The sequence below is a fragment of the Spermophilus citellus genome (assembly GCF_964194105.1).
Source record: "Spermophilus citellus genome assembly, chromosome: 3".
NCBI classification, from domain to species: domain Eukaryota; kingdom Metazoa; phylum Chordata; class Mammalia; order Rodentia; family Sciuridae; genus Spermophilus; species Spermophilus citellus.
Genome location: NC_138184.1, coordinates 24,184,708 through 24,203,068, shown reverse-complemented (window position 1 = coordinate 24,203,068; position 18,361 = coordinate 24,184,708). Strand labels below are relative to the sequence as shown.

General features: G+C 39.7%; 1 protein-coding gene across 3 annotated transcripts in view; it reads left to right on the top strand.

Annotated features, from left to right (window-relative positions):
* MYRIP (myosin VIIA and Rab interacting protein) overlaps positions 1-18,361 on the top strand; it is a 335,039-nt gene that overhangs the window by 60,636 nt on the left and 256,042 nt on the right. For all 3 annotated transcript variants that reach the window (XM_081284476.1, XM_081284475.1, XM_081284474.1), the window contains exon 2: positions 4,107-4,250. In XM_081284476.1, the coding sequence (XP_081140602.1) occupies positions 4,141-4,250 (110 nt within the window). In that variant the 5' untranslated portion in view covers positions 4,107-4,140. The remainder of the gene's footprint in view (positions 1-4,106; positions 4,251-18,361) is intronic.

Genomic DNA, 18,361 nt, shown 5'->3' with positions numbered 1-18,361 from the left:
ACCTTGTATTATTAGAATAGACTTCCTGTGGTCATCATGTGCTGTCTTTTACATTCATTTATATGTTTGTTTTGCCAATATTTTGTTTTCATTTTTGCAATTAATTTAGAATGAAACTAACATTGAAAAAATATCTGCATTCTAGTATGGTTTGGGTTATTAATAAGCCTTATAAAATGGCTGGAGGAGTATTCCCTCATTTCTATGCATTTTTTTTACCTTAAACATATGGAATTTGGAAAAATCATTTGAGTTTGATGTATTTGGGAAGTATTATTGATTGATTCATATTCTTGAATGACAATAAGTTGTTTTGGTCTTCTAATTATTCTCAAATCAATTTTAATAAAATATAGTTTTCTAAGAATTTGTCTTTTCTTTCCAAAATTTCAAATGTATTACCCACCTTTAAAATATTTTTCTAATAGTTTTGCATACATGATTTTTCTACAAAGTTATATAAAAATTAACAGATTCCTTATTACCACCTCTTGCAGATGTTTACACCTTTTATCTAAAGTTTCATTTAGTGTTTACCCTATATTGAATATCTTTTCATGTGCTTCTTGGCCACTTGCATGTGCTCTTTTGTGAAATAGCTGTTTCAGTCTTTTGCTTATTTTAAAATTAGCTGCTTCTTATATTGGAATAATTTTTACCTATTCAGGATACAAGTTGTAAGAGATGTTTATTGCAAATATTTTTTTCTCATTTGGTGGTTTGCTTTTTGATTTTTTTTTAAAGAGTGTTTTTGGAAGAGCAGAAGGATTTCATTATAATGAAGTCCAAGTCATGACATTTACTCTTTCTGGATAATGATTTTTGTGTCTTAAAATCTTTGCTTACCCTAAAATTGTTCACATTTTTTCCCTTTGTTTCTTTAGAAGTTTTATAGTTTTAGGTTTACCCTCTATGATAAATGTTGAATTAATTTTTTTTGAGTGTGAGTTGATATATAGGTTGATGTCCCTTTTATTTTTCTAGATGGATATTCAGGTGTTCCAGAATCATTCGTTGAATAGACTCTCCTTTCTCACATTGATTTACCCTGGCATCTTTGCAGTATAATTGTTGTGTTTACCTATTTCCAGACTCTATATCCCATTGTTCTTTATGCCTACGGGTATGGACTGTGTATGGGTTGTGTCCTCCTAAAATTCAAGAAAGAGGGAGAAGATGAGCAACTTCAAGCCAAGGGGAGAGGCCTGAGAAGAAATCAGCTCTGCTCACACTTGCATCTCAGACTTCCAGCCTCCGGAACAGTGAGGAAAGACAATTCTGTTGTTATGTCATCCCGTCTGAAGTACTTTGTTGTGGCAATTCGACAAAACTAATGCAGATTATCTTTAAAAGAGTAAGGTACTGCTGTAATGAGTACCTAAAAATGTAGAAGTGAGTAATGGGTAGAGGCTCAAAGAGTGTTGAGGTAGGTGTTAGAAAAAGCCTGGTTTGTGGCCACAGTCTGAAAATTTGTGCCCCTCCCAAATTCATGCAGGAACTTACTCCTCAATGTGATGGTATAAAGAGGTGAGGCCTTTTGGGAAGTAATTAAACCATGAGGGCTCCACATGAATGGGATTATAAAAGAGGCTCCAGAGAGCTGCCTGTCTTTGCCTCTCTTCTCATGAGGACACACACATTTACACTGTTTGCCCTCCCACCATATGGGAACTCAGCAAGAAGGCGCCATTTTGGAAGCAGAGAGCAGCCCTCCCCAGATACTGAATCTTCTAGCACTTCAATCTTAGACTCCCCAGCCTCCTGAGAGAAACTCTTTATAAATTACTCAGCTTACTAAGGTATTTTGCTAAGTGGCCTGAGTGGACGAAGACAGAAATTGGTACTGAGAAATGGAATGTTGCTATAATAAATACCTGAAAATGTGAAAGTGGCTTTGGAACTGAGAAGTGGGTAGAATTTGGAAGAGTTTGCAAATGAATACTAGAAGAAGCCTAATTTGCCTTGAGTGGAGCGTTAAAGGTGATTTCTCTGAAGAGGAGGAGAACTGTAGAGAAAGCCTCCATCTTCTAGTAAGTGGTTGTGATTAGAATATTGAAAAGATGAATGGTAAAGGCAATTCTGATGCTATCTTAGGAGGAAATGAGAGACAGAGCATGGAAAGCAGGAGGCAAGGTGGTCCTTATTATGAAGTGGCAAAGAACTTGGCTGAAATGTTTCTGTGTCCTTATGCTCTGTGGAAGGTGGAATTTGCAGATGATACCTTGGGCCATTTGGCAGAAGAAACCTGTAAACAAAGGATTGAGGGTGCTGCATGGCTTCTCTTGACTACTTGCAATAAAACGTGAAAAGAGAGAAACAAAGATGGAATTTATAATCAAAGGCAAAGCAAAGCTTAAAGATTTGGAAGATTCTTGGCCTGGCCCTGTTGTCTGGAATGAAAAGGCAAATTCAAGGAGAGAATGCCAAGGATGTAGCCAAGTGAACTTTGATACGGAGATTGGCAGATATGTAAAGAAGCTGATGTTACCTGTCAAGAGAATAGAAGAATGGCTCAAAGGATAATTTGGAGATCTTCCAGGCTGCCACTCCTATCACAGGCCCTGAGTGCCAGGACTTTGAGGACAGAACAATTTGAAGCCGCCTTTGAGACCTGTAAGGAAGTAATGCACCCACCTGGATTCCAATGCTTCTCTTGATTAATATAGCATTACCGTTGGGGCATTTAGTAGTGAGTAGAGGTGGTGGGAGTGAATGTCTTTGTCTTTTTTCTGATCTTAAGGCGCCTTCAGGCTTTTGTCACTGAGTACAATGTTAGTTGCATATTTTTTTAAAAAAATGATTTAACTTTTGTAAATGCCCTTTATATGATTGAAGAAGTTCCTTGTGATCTTGGTTTGCAGAGGGTTTCCATAATGAATGAGTTTTGGATTTTATGAAATGCTTTCTTCTACGTCTATTGAAGGGATCACGTGGCATTTTCCTTTTTTATGTTAACGTGATGAATTAAACAGATTTTTCTTTGAATGATGAGAAAACTGAATTAGATAAACCCTGTTTGGTCATGGTATATAATTTTCTTTACATCTGTTTTCCCCTGTCATATGTATTATAAATGAATTGCCATTTTCTTTTAATTTGTTATATATGACAGCAGATTGTTATTTATGACAGCAGAATGCATTATAATTCATATTACATGTATAGAGCACGGTTTTTCATATCTCTGGTTGTACACAAAGTAAAGTCACACCATTCATGTCTTCATACATGTACTTAGGATAATGGTGTCCCCTCTTTAAATCTTGCTGGAATGGTTTTGCTGATATTTTGTTAAGGTTGTTTGCATCTATGTTTAGGGTTGCCTTCAGTTCTGAAGATTTTTCTGGCATTATGTATGTGATTTGATTTTATCTCTAGTAACAGTCATTCATTAAAGTTCACTTTTAAAAATATAGTTTCCCAGGTTGGGGATGTAGCTCAGTGGCAGAGTGTATGCTTACCTTGGGTTTAATTCTTAAAACTCACCCCTATAGAATTTTTCATAATTTTTAGGTATATACTTCTGGGAGGTGTTTTCCTGAAATATCATCCTTTCTACTCCTGAGAAAATGGCAAAATAATTATTTTTCTTTCTTTGTTTCCTTTCTTGGAAGATAGATTTTTGATTTCTAGCTTTTATTTCATAGTTATATGATTAAAACTTTGAGGAACATAGTATACATATTACTTTTTCAGAAAAACATTACAGTTTTTTATTTTGTAATTACATATAATATTTGTAATTTAAAGCCACAGAATTTAAGAATTCTTGGATATTTGCTTTTGTCTTTTGTCATTTAATGGAAATGCACACAAAATCTGATGTATATAGTTCATTTTGTTGACTAGAATCCTTTCTTTCATCTTCATTTAAGAGTCAGGATGATAATATTGGCAGATAATAAGTTATCTTCTCATTTTCCCTGCGGCCTTTGCTGAAGATGTAATTACTGACCGAGTATGAGGGCAGAGAAAGACGCTTCCTTTATTTACATGTACATGTAAACTCTGTACTCAGTTCTCTTTTAATGATGGAACCGGTTGACTTTGTCCATGTAGAGCTTTCATCTTATCCTCAATTTGTGATTTCTCCTTTGGTTTCCCAGGTCTTGTCTCACGGTCCGTGTTTGATATTAAATCATGGGGAGGAAGCTGGACCTGTCCGGCTTGACGGATGATGAAACAGAGCATGTCCTCCAGGTGGTTCAGAGAGACTTCAATCTTCGAAAAAAAGAGGAAGAACGACTAAGGTGAGCTGCCTGCAGTGTCTGATGGTGTGCACCCAGGTGTGGGTGTGCACCCAGGTGTGGGTGTGCACCCAGGTGTGGGTGTGCACCCAGGTGTGGGTGTGCACCCAGGTGTGGGTGTGCACCCAGGTGTGTGCACACCACTGGCTCTGAGTTCAGATGCCTTGTGTACATCCTTATATTTAAGAGAGAGGCTTAATTAATATTGTGCAAAGGCTTGTCAGCTGCAACACTGGGCATCATGAAACCAGTTCCAAAATGTGACTTTATCTTCTTCCTGTCATGGTTTCGCTGGGGCTGCTCACCCTGTGAGCTGTGATTAGCTGTAGAACAGGTGGTCTCTGGTGATGATGGCTGTTTTAAGTTTGACCCTGGCATTAGTTTTCCTGTTAGCAGATCTTACTGAAGAATAACTGAAGCACAATTCCTGGGAGAATTAGACTCGTGTGTGTGTGTGTGTGTGTGTGTGTGTGTGTGTGTGTAATCTTCTGTTAGAAATCCCAGTGACCATGGTCAAGGGAAAGTAGTCTAAAGACCCCCTACGAGGAAGCAGACCACGGGGCTGGAATGGGATCAGCTAGCCCAGCACCACCCTCCAGGAGGTAGTTTCCTGACTCTTCTGCAGTTGATATTTCCTCATGCAATGTTTTTGGAAATACTGTTGTTCCCAAATTTGGAAGAAGTCACAGTGAGATTATGTGTTGGGCCTGGCGTGTTTAAACGTAATATTAAGTCATTATTTGCTCCTTTCTTCATATATATACATATATATATATATATATATATATATATATATATATATATATATGTATGTATGTTATCCTTTGGAATTCCATAGTTTTATTTGCACTGAGCTCAAAACCTCAGATGCTTAATAATTTATCCTTTGACGTGGTCTCCACATTCAGGCCAAGCCTTGCTGATTCTGCCTCCTTGACATCTCTCCTCTCCCTTTTCCTAGTCTGGCTTTCATTGCTTTTCAGAAGACCTTGAGGTGATCTTCACCGCCCCCTTGCCTTTAGGTCCTCGCATCTACTCTTCTACATACTTGCAACTCACAGAGTGAGCAGCTGCCCGTCAAAGCTGTGACAGGGAGGGGACCTGTCACATTTCTGAACTGACCTTACAGTACCTCTTTTCCCTGCTCTGCTGATCTTTATGGCTCTCAGGGGATTTCCTGGCAGTGTTCCCAGCTGCTGGCCCTGAGTTCAGATGTCTTTATGTCAAATGTGAATGTATTCTTATTTGTCATTTGCTCTCTGTCTCCTCCCCCCAGAGTAGCCCTGTGCAATAGAAATATAATGTGAGACATATACATAATTTAAAATTTTTAGTATTCTTACTGAAATAGAGAAAATTTCATTTCAATACTATTTTTTTTATTTAACCTTATATATCCAAAATATTTGAATTTCAAAATTCATTCAATATAAAATGATTAATGCGTTACTTGACTAAATTTTTGAGGTCTGGTATGTGCCTCTCATTTCAAGGGTTCAGAAGCCACATGTGGCTGGTGGCTATAAAGTCCAAGGGGCAGAGACTTGCTCATGGTTATGTATCCAACAACTAGAAAAGTATCTAATAAAAAATCAATTTATTTGAGGCTAGGGTTGTGGCTCAGTGGCAGAGCACTTGCCTCACACATGTGAGGCACTGGGTTTGATCCTCAGCAGCATATAAAAAATAAATAAACAAAATAAACATATAAGAAATCAATTTATTCTTTAATGAATTTATTATCTTCCATCAAACAAGAGAATATTGATGTATCCTATATGAGGCCAAACAGTGGTGGAAATAAAGTTGATTATACTGAGATGCTCACAGTCTAGTAGTGGAAGCAGCATTATAAAAAAAAATAGGAATTCCAGGGTGCTCCAAAGGAGAGGGAAGACACCCCGTTTTGAAAGGTAGGAAAGACTGACCAGTTTTAAGCTGAGGGGGAAAGGCATGATCAGAGCTTGGATACAGTTCAGCAGCTCCACATTTGGATATGGGATGTAGAAGAGAACAGAGACAAAGAAGACCCAAGGTTTGGCTCGCAAAACTGGTGAATGAGGTTTCATTCACTGAATGAAGAAGACAGAGGAGGAAAATAGTTGGAAGTTGGGTAAGATTGAGAATTCTATTTTAGCTTCAATATTTGAGGTATTTATTAGACATCCAAAGGAGAGATCAGGTTGTCATTTATATGTGGACCTCTAGGGTTCAGGTGGCAGGTTCAAATTAGAGATTAAATTGTTGTGGTGGTAAAAGTGATGGAAGAGTAGATGGATTGGGGAAATGATTGGCCAGGCAGGGCCAAGACTTACTCAAAGTCTGTGGTCTCTATATTGAGAGGTTTCCTTGTGGTAGTATGTTTCTTCTTCATTGTTCAGTTTGTCTCCTCTACTGGACCGTGGGCAAGAATTATGTAGTTCAGTGCTCCAAGCTTCAGGCAAAACCCTGGTACATAGTAGAATTCCTAAATCTGTGGAATGGAAGGATAAATGTGGATTGTAAAGTTATGTGGCCAAATTCAATTGTGGCTTGAATAATCAGTCCCCGTTATGTTTCTTTTGGATCATAAAAGATCTGTGTTTTATGCCTCATTCCTGGAAACTAAAATATGGTAAGCCAAGACCCTGTTAGTGTTCTGTTCAAATCATGGGGACTTGGCTTAGTTCCACTGTGGTCTGGTGCCAGTCTATGTTGAAGAGTTGTTTTTCATTGTAGATTGTAAAGTTATGTTTGGGGAGGAGAGTTGTAAAGGCAACTGCAGACAACTCTACAAGGTGGGTGCCATCTTCCTGATGAACATATGACTTAGCGGTCACTTGCCCTATTGCAGTTCTGTGCCCGTGCATGGTCAGGGGAACCTGCTTGTGCTGGAGAAACATGATGCTTGAATCTATTAGTGAAGAGAGAGGCGTGAACCTTGGCCATAGCACCTTGTGTGGTCCTGGGATTGGACGGTTTTTTTTGTCCTCTGAAGGTCATCATTACAATTTTCCTTCTGCCCATAACCCGTGACATGCCTTAGTAGGTACCTAGCAAACAGGAGTAACACTCTGAATGACTTCAACAAGAATCTTTTTTTTTTTTTTTTTTTTTTTAGAGAGAGAGAGAAAGAGAGAATTTTTTTTAATATTTATTTTTTAGTTTTTGGTGGACACAACATCTTTATTTTTTTATTTTTATGTGGTGCTGAGGATCAAACCCAGCGCCCACGAATGCCAGGCGAGTGTGCTACTGCTTGAGCCACATCCCCAGCCCCAACAACAAGAATATTACTATTGGGTAAAAAGAGATCAAGATACCACAACCCCCAAAACTCCAAAATTATCAATATTTGCCTCACTTTTCTGTGGTACTTGTATTTAAGGTACATGGAAGATCCTAGGAGATAATGTTATGGGAAGAATTTTTGAATTCTTTAATATTTGCTTTTGTGGATCTAGAACTCATCATGGAAGAATTTTATTTTAAGACCTTGAATTACTTTTGTTTTCTCTTGACCAGCCTTTTATTTACCTAGATCTCTGGCTTAGTTTTATGAGGGCAGGTCTTGGGCATAAAGGTTAAGCACTGTTAAGCATTGTAATAATGACCTGTTCTTTAGTGCTGGCATAAAGAGAAGTAAATAAATAGGTAGTAAAAGTATGAAGTAAATGTCCTTAGAACACATGGAAATGTAAAAAGAGAGAGAAAGAGAGTAGGGCGAAAGAATTCCTGAAAAGAGAACTCGAAGGTGTGAAGCAGTTCATTATGAGCCAGCCTTGCCTTGTAGATTCTGCAAAATTCACCTTATTGACTTTCACAGCAGTTTTTATAACATAGTCTCCAGTTACATGGAGGCACCCAAGAACAGACACTGATTTCAAAGCTCGCTCGGAATCACATAATTCATTGGGGAGGTAGGGGAATCAGGATTCTATTTTCCAAATTCACTGTTACATAGAATGGGTTAAGTCTTTTCAAAACTGTATTTTCCCCTTTATCTCTTCTTAAAATAATTCCTTAATATCTTCTAATATCCAGCAAATTTATCTGTCTTTTTTAAGAAAATCTTTTTATAATAAATTTGTAGAAATTAAAATTCAAAGTAAGTCCACTCATTAATTTGGTGGTTTTCAAACTCAAGTCTCTTATTTTTTTCATCATTCTGAATTAAATCAGAAGACAGGCATGGTGTCAAGTATCTTTGGGAGTAGTTTTACATATCCTTTGCTGTTCTTGTAGTTAGGCTGAGTTAGAGGTGAACCTTAGAGGTAAACCTTAGAGTCGTAATTTTTTCCCCTTTGGAAGTTTTTTTAATTATTTATTTATTTAAAAAAATTGTTCTGATGGTCCACTTCCTAATTCTAATATGTTACAAAACCATTTTTTTAATCCATATCTAAGTGTTTGCTTTATTCCCCCAAAGCATGTATATAGATCAGATATGATATTTTGACATGTTTGGAAACATGAGAATCATGCAGCCTGACTGTCCAGGCTGACTGTCCAGGCTGACTGTCCTGGCTGAGGCAATGAGGGGAAAAGGGTATAGTGGGGATTGTGTGGTCTCCATTTTTTCCAAGACTCCTGTCTCCACTTCCTGTTACAACCTGTGATGGGTGCAATCACATCTCAGCCGATGTACATGTCAGCTGCTTGTGTATGCACAGCACTAGGCCTTAGTAAAGGGATTCTGTGGAGCCCAGGTCAGTAGGATGATATGCTCTCCAGCACTGGGGATGTGAGGCACTGAAACTTTAATCCCAAGACTGCTGCTGGTATGGTGGGACCGTGTCAGGGGAGAAGGAGGACTGGGTGGCCCTGAGCATAGCAGACATGCAGTGCAGTACAGTGTTGACTGTGTTTCCCCAAGACACACACAGCATTGACGCTACTGATTGGAGATGCTGGAGGGAGGACAAAAGGAACTTTGATCCTTGCTCCCAACTTCAGGGGCTTTGGGTCTCAGCTACGCTCATCAGGTAGATGTGTAGAAAAGGCCATCTTATCCTGGGTTAATTTTATTTACTATTTTTTGACCAAATGATTTTATACACATAGTGAAAAATAAAAAATGGTTAAAAAAAGAAGAGAGACCTTGTATTCCATGTTTCCATGTTTAGTAGTTTTTGCTTTTTTGTTCTCTAGTTCTCCTGGTGTGACCATCATACATCTAAAATATGTTTTCATTGCACTCTCTTGATGGGTCACCATTAGGCCTTTTCTTAGTTCTCAGCTCTGAACCATGGAGATTTAGCTGGTCTACCTACATTACCCTTATTTTTTTGTTTCTTGGTGATTATATGATTACTTTGGTTTGGTTTTCTTATTAGTCATTTTTCAGACTTATAGGATACAGAAAAACCCCCAAGTCTTGTTCTGTCAACTGCTCCCATCCTCTCTCCATTCTGACAGAGCGATGTCCATATAGTGCCCCTGCCCCCCCCCCTTCTGCTTTATCTCACCCTCTCCCTACAGTGCCTTTTCTCTTCCACATTCAAGGTCAGGGGCATTCACATGCTGCTCTGCAAACATATTTGAGTCTCACGTGTTTTGTTTGGGTTGATTCTAAATGCTGGAAAACAACAGGTAGCCCTTATATAATTATGATTGAAATATTGTTTGCTTCCCCCCTCCCTCTTTTTCAGAACTTTATTGAAATCTGTAGGTGGCTGATTGTTCTCCTCCTTTACTCATTACTGTTATGAATTAGGCTAATTTTATTTCTTTGTCTCATTTTAAAGGAGTCTTGGGAGGGAGGGCCGCCGAGTGCTTGCCTGCTAAAGGCCCTGGCATGATCCTAGGGAACATGCAGAGATGAGAGGCCCAGTCAGTGTGCAGTGTGTGCACACAACAGGTCTGGGTGTGAATCTTTCCACCACAGTTACCATGGGCTGGCTGCTGACCTTCTGAGCTGCAGAGGTCAAAACAATTCCAGGAAAGACTGGATTGTTGCTGTTCACCAGCACTGTCCTATCTGCAGGAAAGTTAGCATTTCTTGATGTTTTCACTGTTGACAGAGCCACTGAGAGGGAGGCAACCCACAAAGTGGGCTTGGTCCTTCTGTTATGGGTTTATGTCTTCAGGTTCCAGAATTCCAGCCGTCAGTGCAGCCCACTAAGAACTTATCTGTTTGTGAATTTTTCTACATTTTTCTTTGCTTTGATTGACCTCTCTGCTTTCATTGTTAGATGCTTTAAGATAGTAAACAGGGCTAAATAAATATATTTATTTGAGTGTCTAAACAGGATTCAATGACAATAATAAATTAATTAGTATAAAAACACAGTATTTTCAACTCTCTGCAATACCTGTGCTTTCCCAGTAATGACATTGGTCATCTGTATCAAGGGAAATTTCTCTCTGCCTCCTCTCATTATATAAATCTTGAGAAATCTTTATATAGAATAAAAATAGCCAGGCCTATATTGCTACATTTGAGACTGTGATCTTCAGAAGTCTTACCCAACTATTTTATTTTTTTCTAGAATTTGAGCTTCTGGGGAATCATGGGAGTACAGGACCCTTAGCTGGGGTCAGTGTGGTATTTATGCTACCTCTGGGCCTGGTATCAGGCACTGACTGACAGCCATTGGCCCAGCAGGTTGTTGATGACGGTGTTCATAGCAGAAATAAAGCCTTAGAGAGGAGGAGAGGCCCTACCTGGAAGAAATGCAAAAGATAGCCTGACCTGGTAAACAGCACAGCAGACAGACCTCAGTGAGATTAGGGCTGGGAGTAGGCTAGCCCTGGTTGCCTCTCAACTGGACTCCTGTGTGAGCAGGTACAGAATGTCTGCCATCCAGCTGAGAGCATGGCCTCTGACTTGTCCCTATTCCTGGGGACCTCACCAACTGCGTTTGCTTGGGGCTTGGGCATCTGGTGTGGTGTTCATCCTCTAAGTCATGTTCCTTCCAGGACACCATCTGCCTTTCTGTGTATCTAGCAGATAATTTGAAGAATTTCTTTTTCTTCACTTCTACAAGAGTATCATGATGTTCTGTTCAGATAAATAGATTTAATTTCTTTTAAATTTTTTATTTGTTTTAATTAGTTATACATGATAGTAGAATGCATTTATGCACTTTGATATATCATACATAGAGGATATAATTTCTAATTTTTCTGAGTGTACATGTTGCAGAATCATATTGGTCATGCGGTCACATGTATACATAGAGTAATTATGTCTGTTTCATTCTACTATCTTTCCTATCCCCACAAGAAAAATGGAATGTCACCTCACCCAATATTTCATATGTTTCTGTACATTTCCCAGCATCCCCTGCAGTTGGGTTGAGACCATGTGACTAGAGCCAGCCAATCACCTGTGGGAGCAAGGGCCTGGGTCACTTCAGGCCAGGGACATAAGACCTGCTATGCCTCCTCTACCTCTCTCCTGGCTCTACTGTGGTGACTCTGGAAGACTTGTGTTAAGACATGGCTTCACTAGATGTGGGGGAGACAGATCCAGGACACCAAATGGAGGAATTCCTAATGACCAGCAGGGGCCTTTGTGGAAGCTTGTTGAGTTAAGTCACGGAGGCTTGGGCCTTCATTTGTTCTGGCAACGAAGTCTAGTATTACTCTGACTGATATAGTTAGTGAGAATTAAAAAGGAGCCGACTACTCATTATGCCCCCACACCTTGAATTTACCAATGAAAAAAACAGGTTTGGAGGGGACACAGGCAGGTCCGGCTTAAGTCTGACCTGACTGAACTTGGGGTTCCTGCCATTAGAGAACCCCATCTTCTGCCATTTGGCCTTTCAAGCAGAAAAAAAAAAAAAAACAACTGTGGAAAAATCTGCAGACCTCAGCCAGGATCACAGTTTACACATTTACAAAGTGGTTTTAAAAATGACTGTTAATTGCGTTGTACGCTGGTGTCAAATTGAATCTCAGAGACATAGAAGAGATAGACACAGCTTTTAAAAATTTCTCACTTAATATGTGCTGGCCAGAGCCAGTTAGCACCTGGATAGCTTCCAAAGGCTGCTGGCACACTAATGGATTTGGTCTGTGGGGTGGCAGGGGTTAGATTTGATGAAATTGTTTCCTGTAACTGCTACTGGCCATTAATTGTCAGCATTTTCTGAACTGACAAGGCTTATGCCTTGAAGGGCTGCTGGGCCCAGGCTGGGTGAGCCCAAGGGAAGGAAGGGAGGGGAGAGGGAAGTGATCAAGTAAGAGACAGAGCACTTCCTGCCTGGCTCAGGAGCTGCTGCAGCCCAGAGGCTGCGGTGTGTCAGCCACCCCTCCAGCCTGTGTTAAGAAAGCAGAAATAAAAGCATCTGGGGACCTGTTTTAGTTGCCCATAATGGTATCAATTACTCACTGACTGACCTGGCCCAGGCCCTCTTTGCCATGTTTGGAGCTATCTTCCCTCCCCCACCAGGCAGTTCTAAGTGTTGTGAAGCAATAAATAAGAGCTGCCAGGGGTGTGGAAGACCCACTGCCAGGAAGCCAAGCCCCTCTCAAAACTAGAAATGATGAGTGCTTCTCGTTTATTATATAGACACTTCTTTGAGGATCAGTCACCATTTTTGAAAGGAGAAAGGACACAGGGCTTTAATGAAATGAGTCTGTGATCTTTCTTGAAGATTCATTTTCATTTTAAACAAATGAAAATTTTATTATATGAACTTAATATTTTGAGAGGTTTCTATATCAAAAAGTGAAAATCCTTTGTCTTCACCGTCCTTTGTTTGGGACACTAAAATCCATCTGGTGAATGAATGCGTACCATCCCTGGTTATATTCTTTTCTGAAGCTGTAGGTCAGATCACTTTGCCTTTGTTCAGTTGGGATAAATATGCCTTGTGGTTTATGAAAGAACTGTGTGTACACTGAGTGAGCCTGCCCACATCTCTTTAATGGCCCTTTGTAGCTCTTGGGATTCCTCACCGACACTGGGCGTTAACCTGTCAGGTTAATGAATCTGTCGGGTTAATCTCACAGGAGACTCTGCAAGGTTGTAATTCCTCCAATGGCAGTGATCCATCAGGTCAGCCGGTCACCTGGCAGGGTGTGAAAAATCAGAATTCAGTGCATTTTATGGTGGAGTGGGGGATCTGGCATAGTTCTATTTGGGAACCACTTCTCCACGGGAAAAGGCCCAGTAGGAGAAAGAACCGAGAATTTGGGGACTTGTAGGGGATAGCTCCTTAGAGAGGGTGACAGGGTTGGGGGTGCGTGGAGAGAATCAATCTCAAAGCTAGAAGGCACTTCACAAGATCTTTAAAAATCCCCCTTTTTATTTATTATTGGTAATTTTTCTAATGAGGAAAATGCCAACTATATTAAAGCCGTGGGGTATTTATTCATTTGCTTCAAAATTGTGTTTTAAATGTCGGGAGCCTCCTGGGTCAATGTGAAGTGGGTGAAAAGGCAGGGGCAGAGAGTGGGACTCACAAATTTAATAAGGGCTTAGCCCTTGAGTGACTGGCCAGAGGTGAGCTAAGTCCTGCAAGAGCAATTAGGATGCTGTAGAGAGTGAACAGTTTAACATGAATGCAGATCCATGGGGATGCTTCCATCTTGGAGGAGGGAGTTAAGGAGAGGTGTGTTTCATCTGATCCTTAAACACAGGTGGGATTTTTTTTAGGAGACTGAAATACAGGTTGGTTTGCAGGATACATTGCAGGTAAAATTAATAAGGAGAGAAAAGGGGATGTGTTTTTCTGACCCCAAATCAGGATCTGTGGTGGAGCAGAGGAAAAGTCTGCTTTGCTGATAATTCTGCTTCCACTGTTACTAACAGGGCTGAATAGAGCAGTGCCCCAAGAGCACAGCCTCCTCTTGTTCCCAATAACCTGGAAAAAGCACTCTTTTTATTTGTCTACAAAATGGAGAAACTGAGGCTCAAAAAAGATGTTAGATGACTTGTCCAGCTAGTACATAGTGAGAGGTGGATTCGAACCCAGGCAGGGTAGCCCTACAGTTGGGGTCAGCACTTTACCCAAGTGTTGAAAACAAGGACACCCAGGCACCCTGGGCAGAATGAATGAAATTAGACCTTCCTACAAAAATCTGACACCTATGCTTGCTAAAATTTGGGTTATTTTCAGAAAAAAATGAGATTTTTAAGCTAGAATATGGGAAGTGGGTAGTTGGGACAATACAATAGCCAATGTGACATGTGACACTACATGTTCAGATATGGCTGGTCCAAACAGAAATGTGGTTTAAATACAAAACACATCCTGGATTTCAAAGATCAAGTATGAAAGAAGAATGTAAAATAGCTCAATAATTTTTATATTGATTATACTTCAAATGTTTTTAAAATTACATTTTAAGTCAATTATAATTATTATTACAATAATTTCACTTTTTTTCAAATGTGACTATGAGAAAGTTTTAAATGATATTTCTGGCTCTCTGTTTGGTCTGGAATGCTAAGTTAAGCAGCTTGGAATTTATGAAAGTACAAAGTAAGCTTTCTTTCTGAATTTTGGATGGTGTTAGTCCTATTTTTCATGAATAGTTTAGGTATCTGTAAGTTTTGGCTAATTGTAGAGAGGCCTTTGCTAGGAAGTATTGTCACCTCTGTCATGTGAAGGTGGTCCCTGAATCATGCCTGTTCTTGGCTTTATCATGCAGTTTAACTGGAAAGCGTGGTAAGTTTATGCCACATTCATGACGGAGCTTATGTCTCTTATGACAGTATGAATTCTTTAATATTTCTCTGACATTCATGCTTGACCAAGTCCATCATGATCTTTTAAACAACTAGTGGCTTCAGAATGCCTTCATATTTATAGTTTCTATCACATCTCTGTCACAGTCCCCTCTGGGGGTTTGGGGGGCCAGGAGAGTTTGATGCTGTAGATATAAAAAAGGGGAGTCACCCTAATGTTCTTCTTTGCTTTTTTTGGTCCTTCAAAGCTGTACAGTTACTATGCAGTGATTCTGGATACATTCTCCTATAATCTTTAATAACAATTTTTCTACTAGGTTGTTTTGTGGGTGTAAGTTCTGGTCTGTTATTTTTCCATTGCAAATGTCAGAGGCTCAACTGCTGGCCCCTGATAAAGCTTTGTGCCTCTAATTCTGGGTCTGATCTTCATTCTTCAAACCTCTGAGCAGCATTTCTTTGGCATTATGTGTGCACAGTAATCAGGAATTGAAAGGGAGTAAGGAGAAAAGTTTTCACAGGCATTTGTAAAAGCTGTTTTCTTCAGCCACAGTTATTCAGAATGTATACTATCATTTGTCCATGGTCTAAAAAACAGGTGTGTTCAGATGGACAGTGTGGGGGTCAGAATACCCCTTTCTCTCTTGCTGCTGTGTTGTACTGTTGAAGTGGCAATTTCCTAATTCCCACAGACTTCCTGGGTGCCTGAAAGTAGGAATCTGCTCAGGGCCCAGCTGTTGCCTTCCCTGCTGACCCAATACCTGAAGCCATTGGTCCCTCTTCTGATCCATTTCTTAAACTGATACTTGGAAAAGGATATTCATCAACAATCGTCTCTGATTAGCAGGTGACTTCAAATGAGTTACTTTGTTCAGATGGAGACATTTCTGCCTAAGCCCAGAGATGCCTTGGCTGGAAATTGGCTGAGGTCTTAAATCTGCAGAAGAACCAACCCCAAGACTCTCAGGCCCCAGCAGTTCACCCACCCTCTGCTGGTCTTACTTCATTTCTTCTCCACCAGCTTTTCCTATATTGATGAGTGTGAGTCTGGGACTCAAGCTCCCTTTCCGGGCTGCTTCTGATCCCCATTCTTCAGGCCAGAGGGACCAGAGGGGTCTAGTTCTTTCATGTCCAGTCCAGATGTGATGTGCCCCAGAGCTGGCAGAATCTTTGGTTCTGACCACCTCTGGAATTAGTGCTAGACAGAAGCTGGTTACCCCTAGTCCTCTATTTTGCAATGCATAACTTGCCTTTTATCTCTTGCAGGCTGAGCTTCTCACAGCTACCAGGGCCCCATGTCCCCATCATGTATAAGGTAGACTCAGCTATGACTTTTTCCCCCTAGATACCCATAATGTCTCTGGAGTCTGGGCTTCCTCACTTCCCAAGCTGCTCCTGGCTCCTAGTTCAAGTGACATGATTTTGTGTTGCTCTTAGAATTTTATCATCCCCTCTACCCTGCTGCCTGCTCAACAGTGCCCTGCTTGCCTGAGTGCTTGTATTGGATTCCCTGCTTTTGCCCAGCTCCCAGGCACTGCAAGATCCCAGCCAGACATCAATGGTTGTGGTTCCTCCCTGTGTAGCATCCTAGAGTCCTGAGATAAGGTGGCAGGTCCAGAGGCCTGCATTTCCCTGGCCTGGACTTTTGCTGTGTGGACTTACCCTTTTGTGTCTGCCAATCCTGCTTCACTTCCCCTCTCCTTCCCTCCTGAGTTGGCTTCCCTGGTCCCAGGTTGGTCCCAGATGTGTAGGTCTAGAATCAGTTTGAGGAACCTATATTACTGTGAGAGCATATCAGATCTGTGTGGACCTGAAATAGAACCGTAATGGCCTACTATCTGTTGTGCTTTGGCATATGAGTACAGAGAGAACAAGAGACAGAGGTAGATTAATTTTCACTGTTGACTTGCTTCCTTTATATGGTATTTATTCATTTTACATGAACCTCAAAGCAAAGGCAAAAAATCGTGTTTAATGCTTGACCTCTGATTTTATTTTTTTATTACATTCAGATTTTATTTTTTTATTTGTTTTAATTAGTTACACATGACAGTACAAAGACCTTGACATATCATACATTTGAATCAGATGGGATATAATTTCTCATTTTTCTGAGTATACAGGTTGCAGAATCACATTGGTCGTGCAGTCACATATTTGACCTTTGATTTTAGCTTTGCAAAATATATAAGAAATTATATAAGAACTAAGGGATTCATGGATGCTGGTTTGTTTTGTATCCAGAGGATCCTCAACTAACCTGTGGCCTTGGGCATGTTCCTCTCTCTTTTTGTGCCCTGGCTTCTCCCAATATGTGTGTGGATGCCAGGGGTGTTCCACTGGAGTGTTGAGAAGACTAAATGTCTTTCTTCTCATTTAAACTCAAGGTCTTTTGGATAGCCTTGGAACACAGAAAGGACTCAGGGTAAGAATCCTTAATGACTTACTTATTCCTGATTGGTTTATCTGTCCAGGAATTAAGTCATTATAGTTACCTTTACATTTCCATACCTCTCAGGTAAATTCAAATGATTTCAATGCTTGGTTTTTCTTAAAGAAAGGTGCATTCTAAAAATAAGGTAGTATGTGGGATGTAGCTCACTAGTAGAGTTCCTCTGGGCTTAATCTCCATTAAAAACTACAAAAAATATATATATTTATTTTTACCTACAATCTGTACATAGATGTTTATAGCACTTTATTCACAATAGCCACAAACTAAAAACAATTCAAATGTTCTTCAATAGATGAATGGTTAAATGAACTGTGGTATATCTACAACATGGAAAACTACTCAGCAATAAAACAAAACAAACTATTGATACTCCACTTTAACAAAGTACCAGTGTACTATGCCATGTGAAAAAAAAAATCAACCTCCGAAGTTATATAATTCCTACAACAACAACATTATAGAAATGGATGAACAGTGATAATCAGTGTTTAAAGGCATGTGAGGGGGGAGTGTGATATTTAAAAAACAACATGCAATAATGAAAATATTCTGTCTCTTAAATATATCAAGGCCAATATCCTGGCAATGATCCTGGCTGTATAATCTTATGAAATGTTAACAATGGGGAAACTGGGTAAAGCATACATGGCAACTATCCGTATTATTTTATGCAACTGTTTGCAAATTGTTACATACTTCTTTCAAAAGAAAAAGTTTAGGCATAAGAAAAAAAAAAAGAAAGGTGCATTCTCTTTTTTTGTTATTAGAAGATTCTTTATGAGCAGAAAGATATATTAGCATTTGTTTTATAGCTGTTGCTTAATTATTTAGACCTTTGATGTTTCACTTCTTATTTATTTATTTAATTTGTTCTTATTGGTACATACAAATCATGCAGAATCGTGAGTTTCATTGTGGCATGCTGGTACCTGCACATAACACACTTTGATCAATCTCACTCTTGGTACCTCCCGCTTAGCCTCTGTTTCTCCTGCCCCAGGTCCTCTTCTTATGCTCTATTGGTCTCCCTTCTACTTT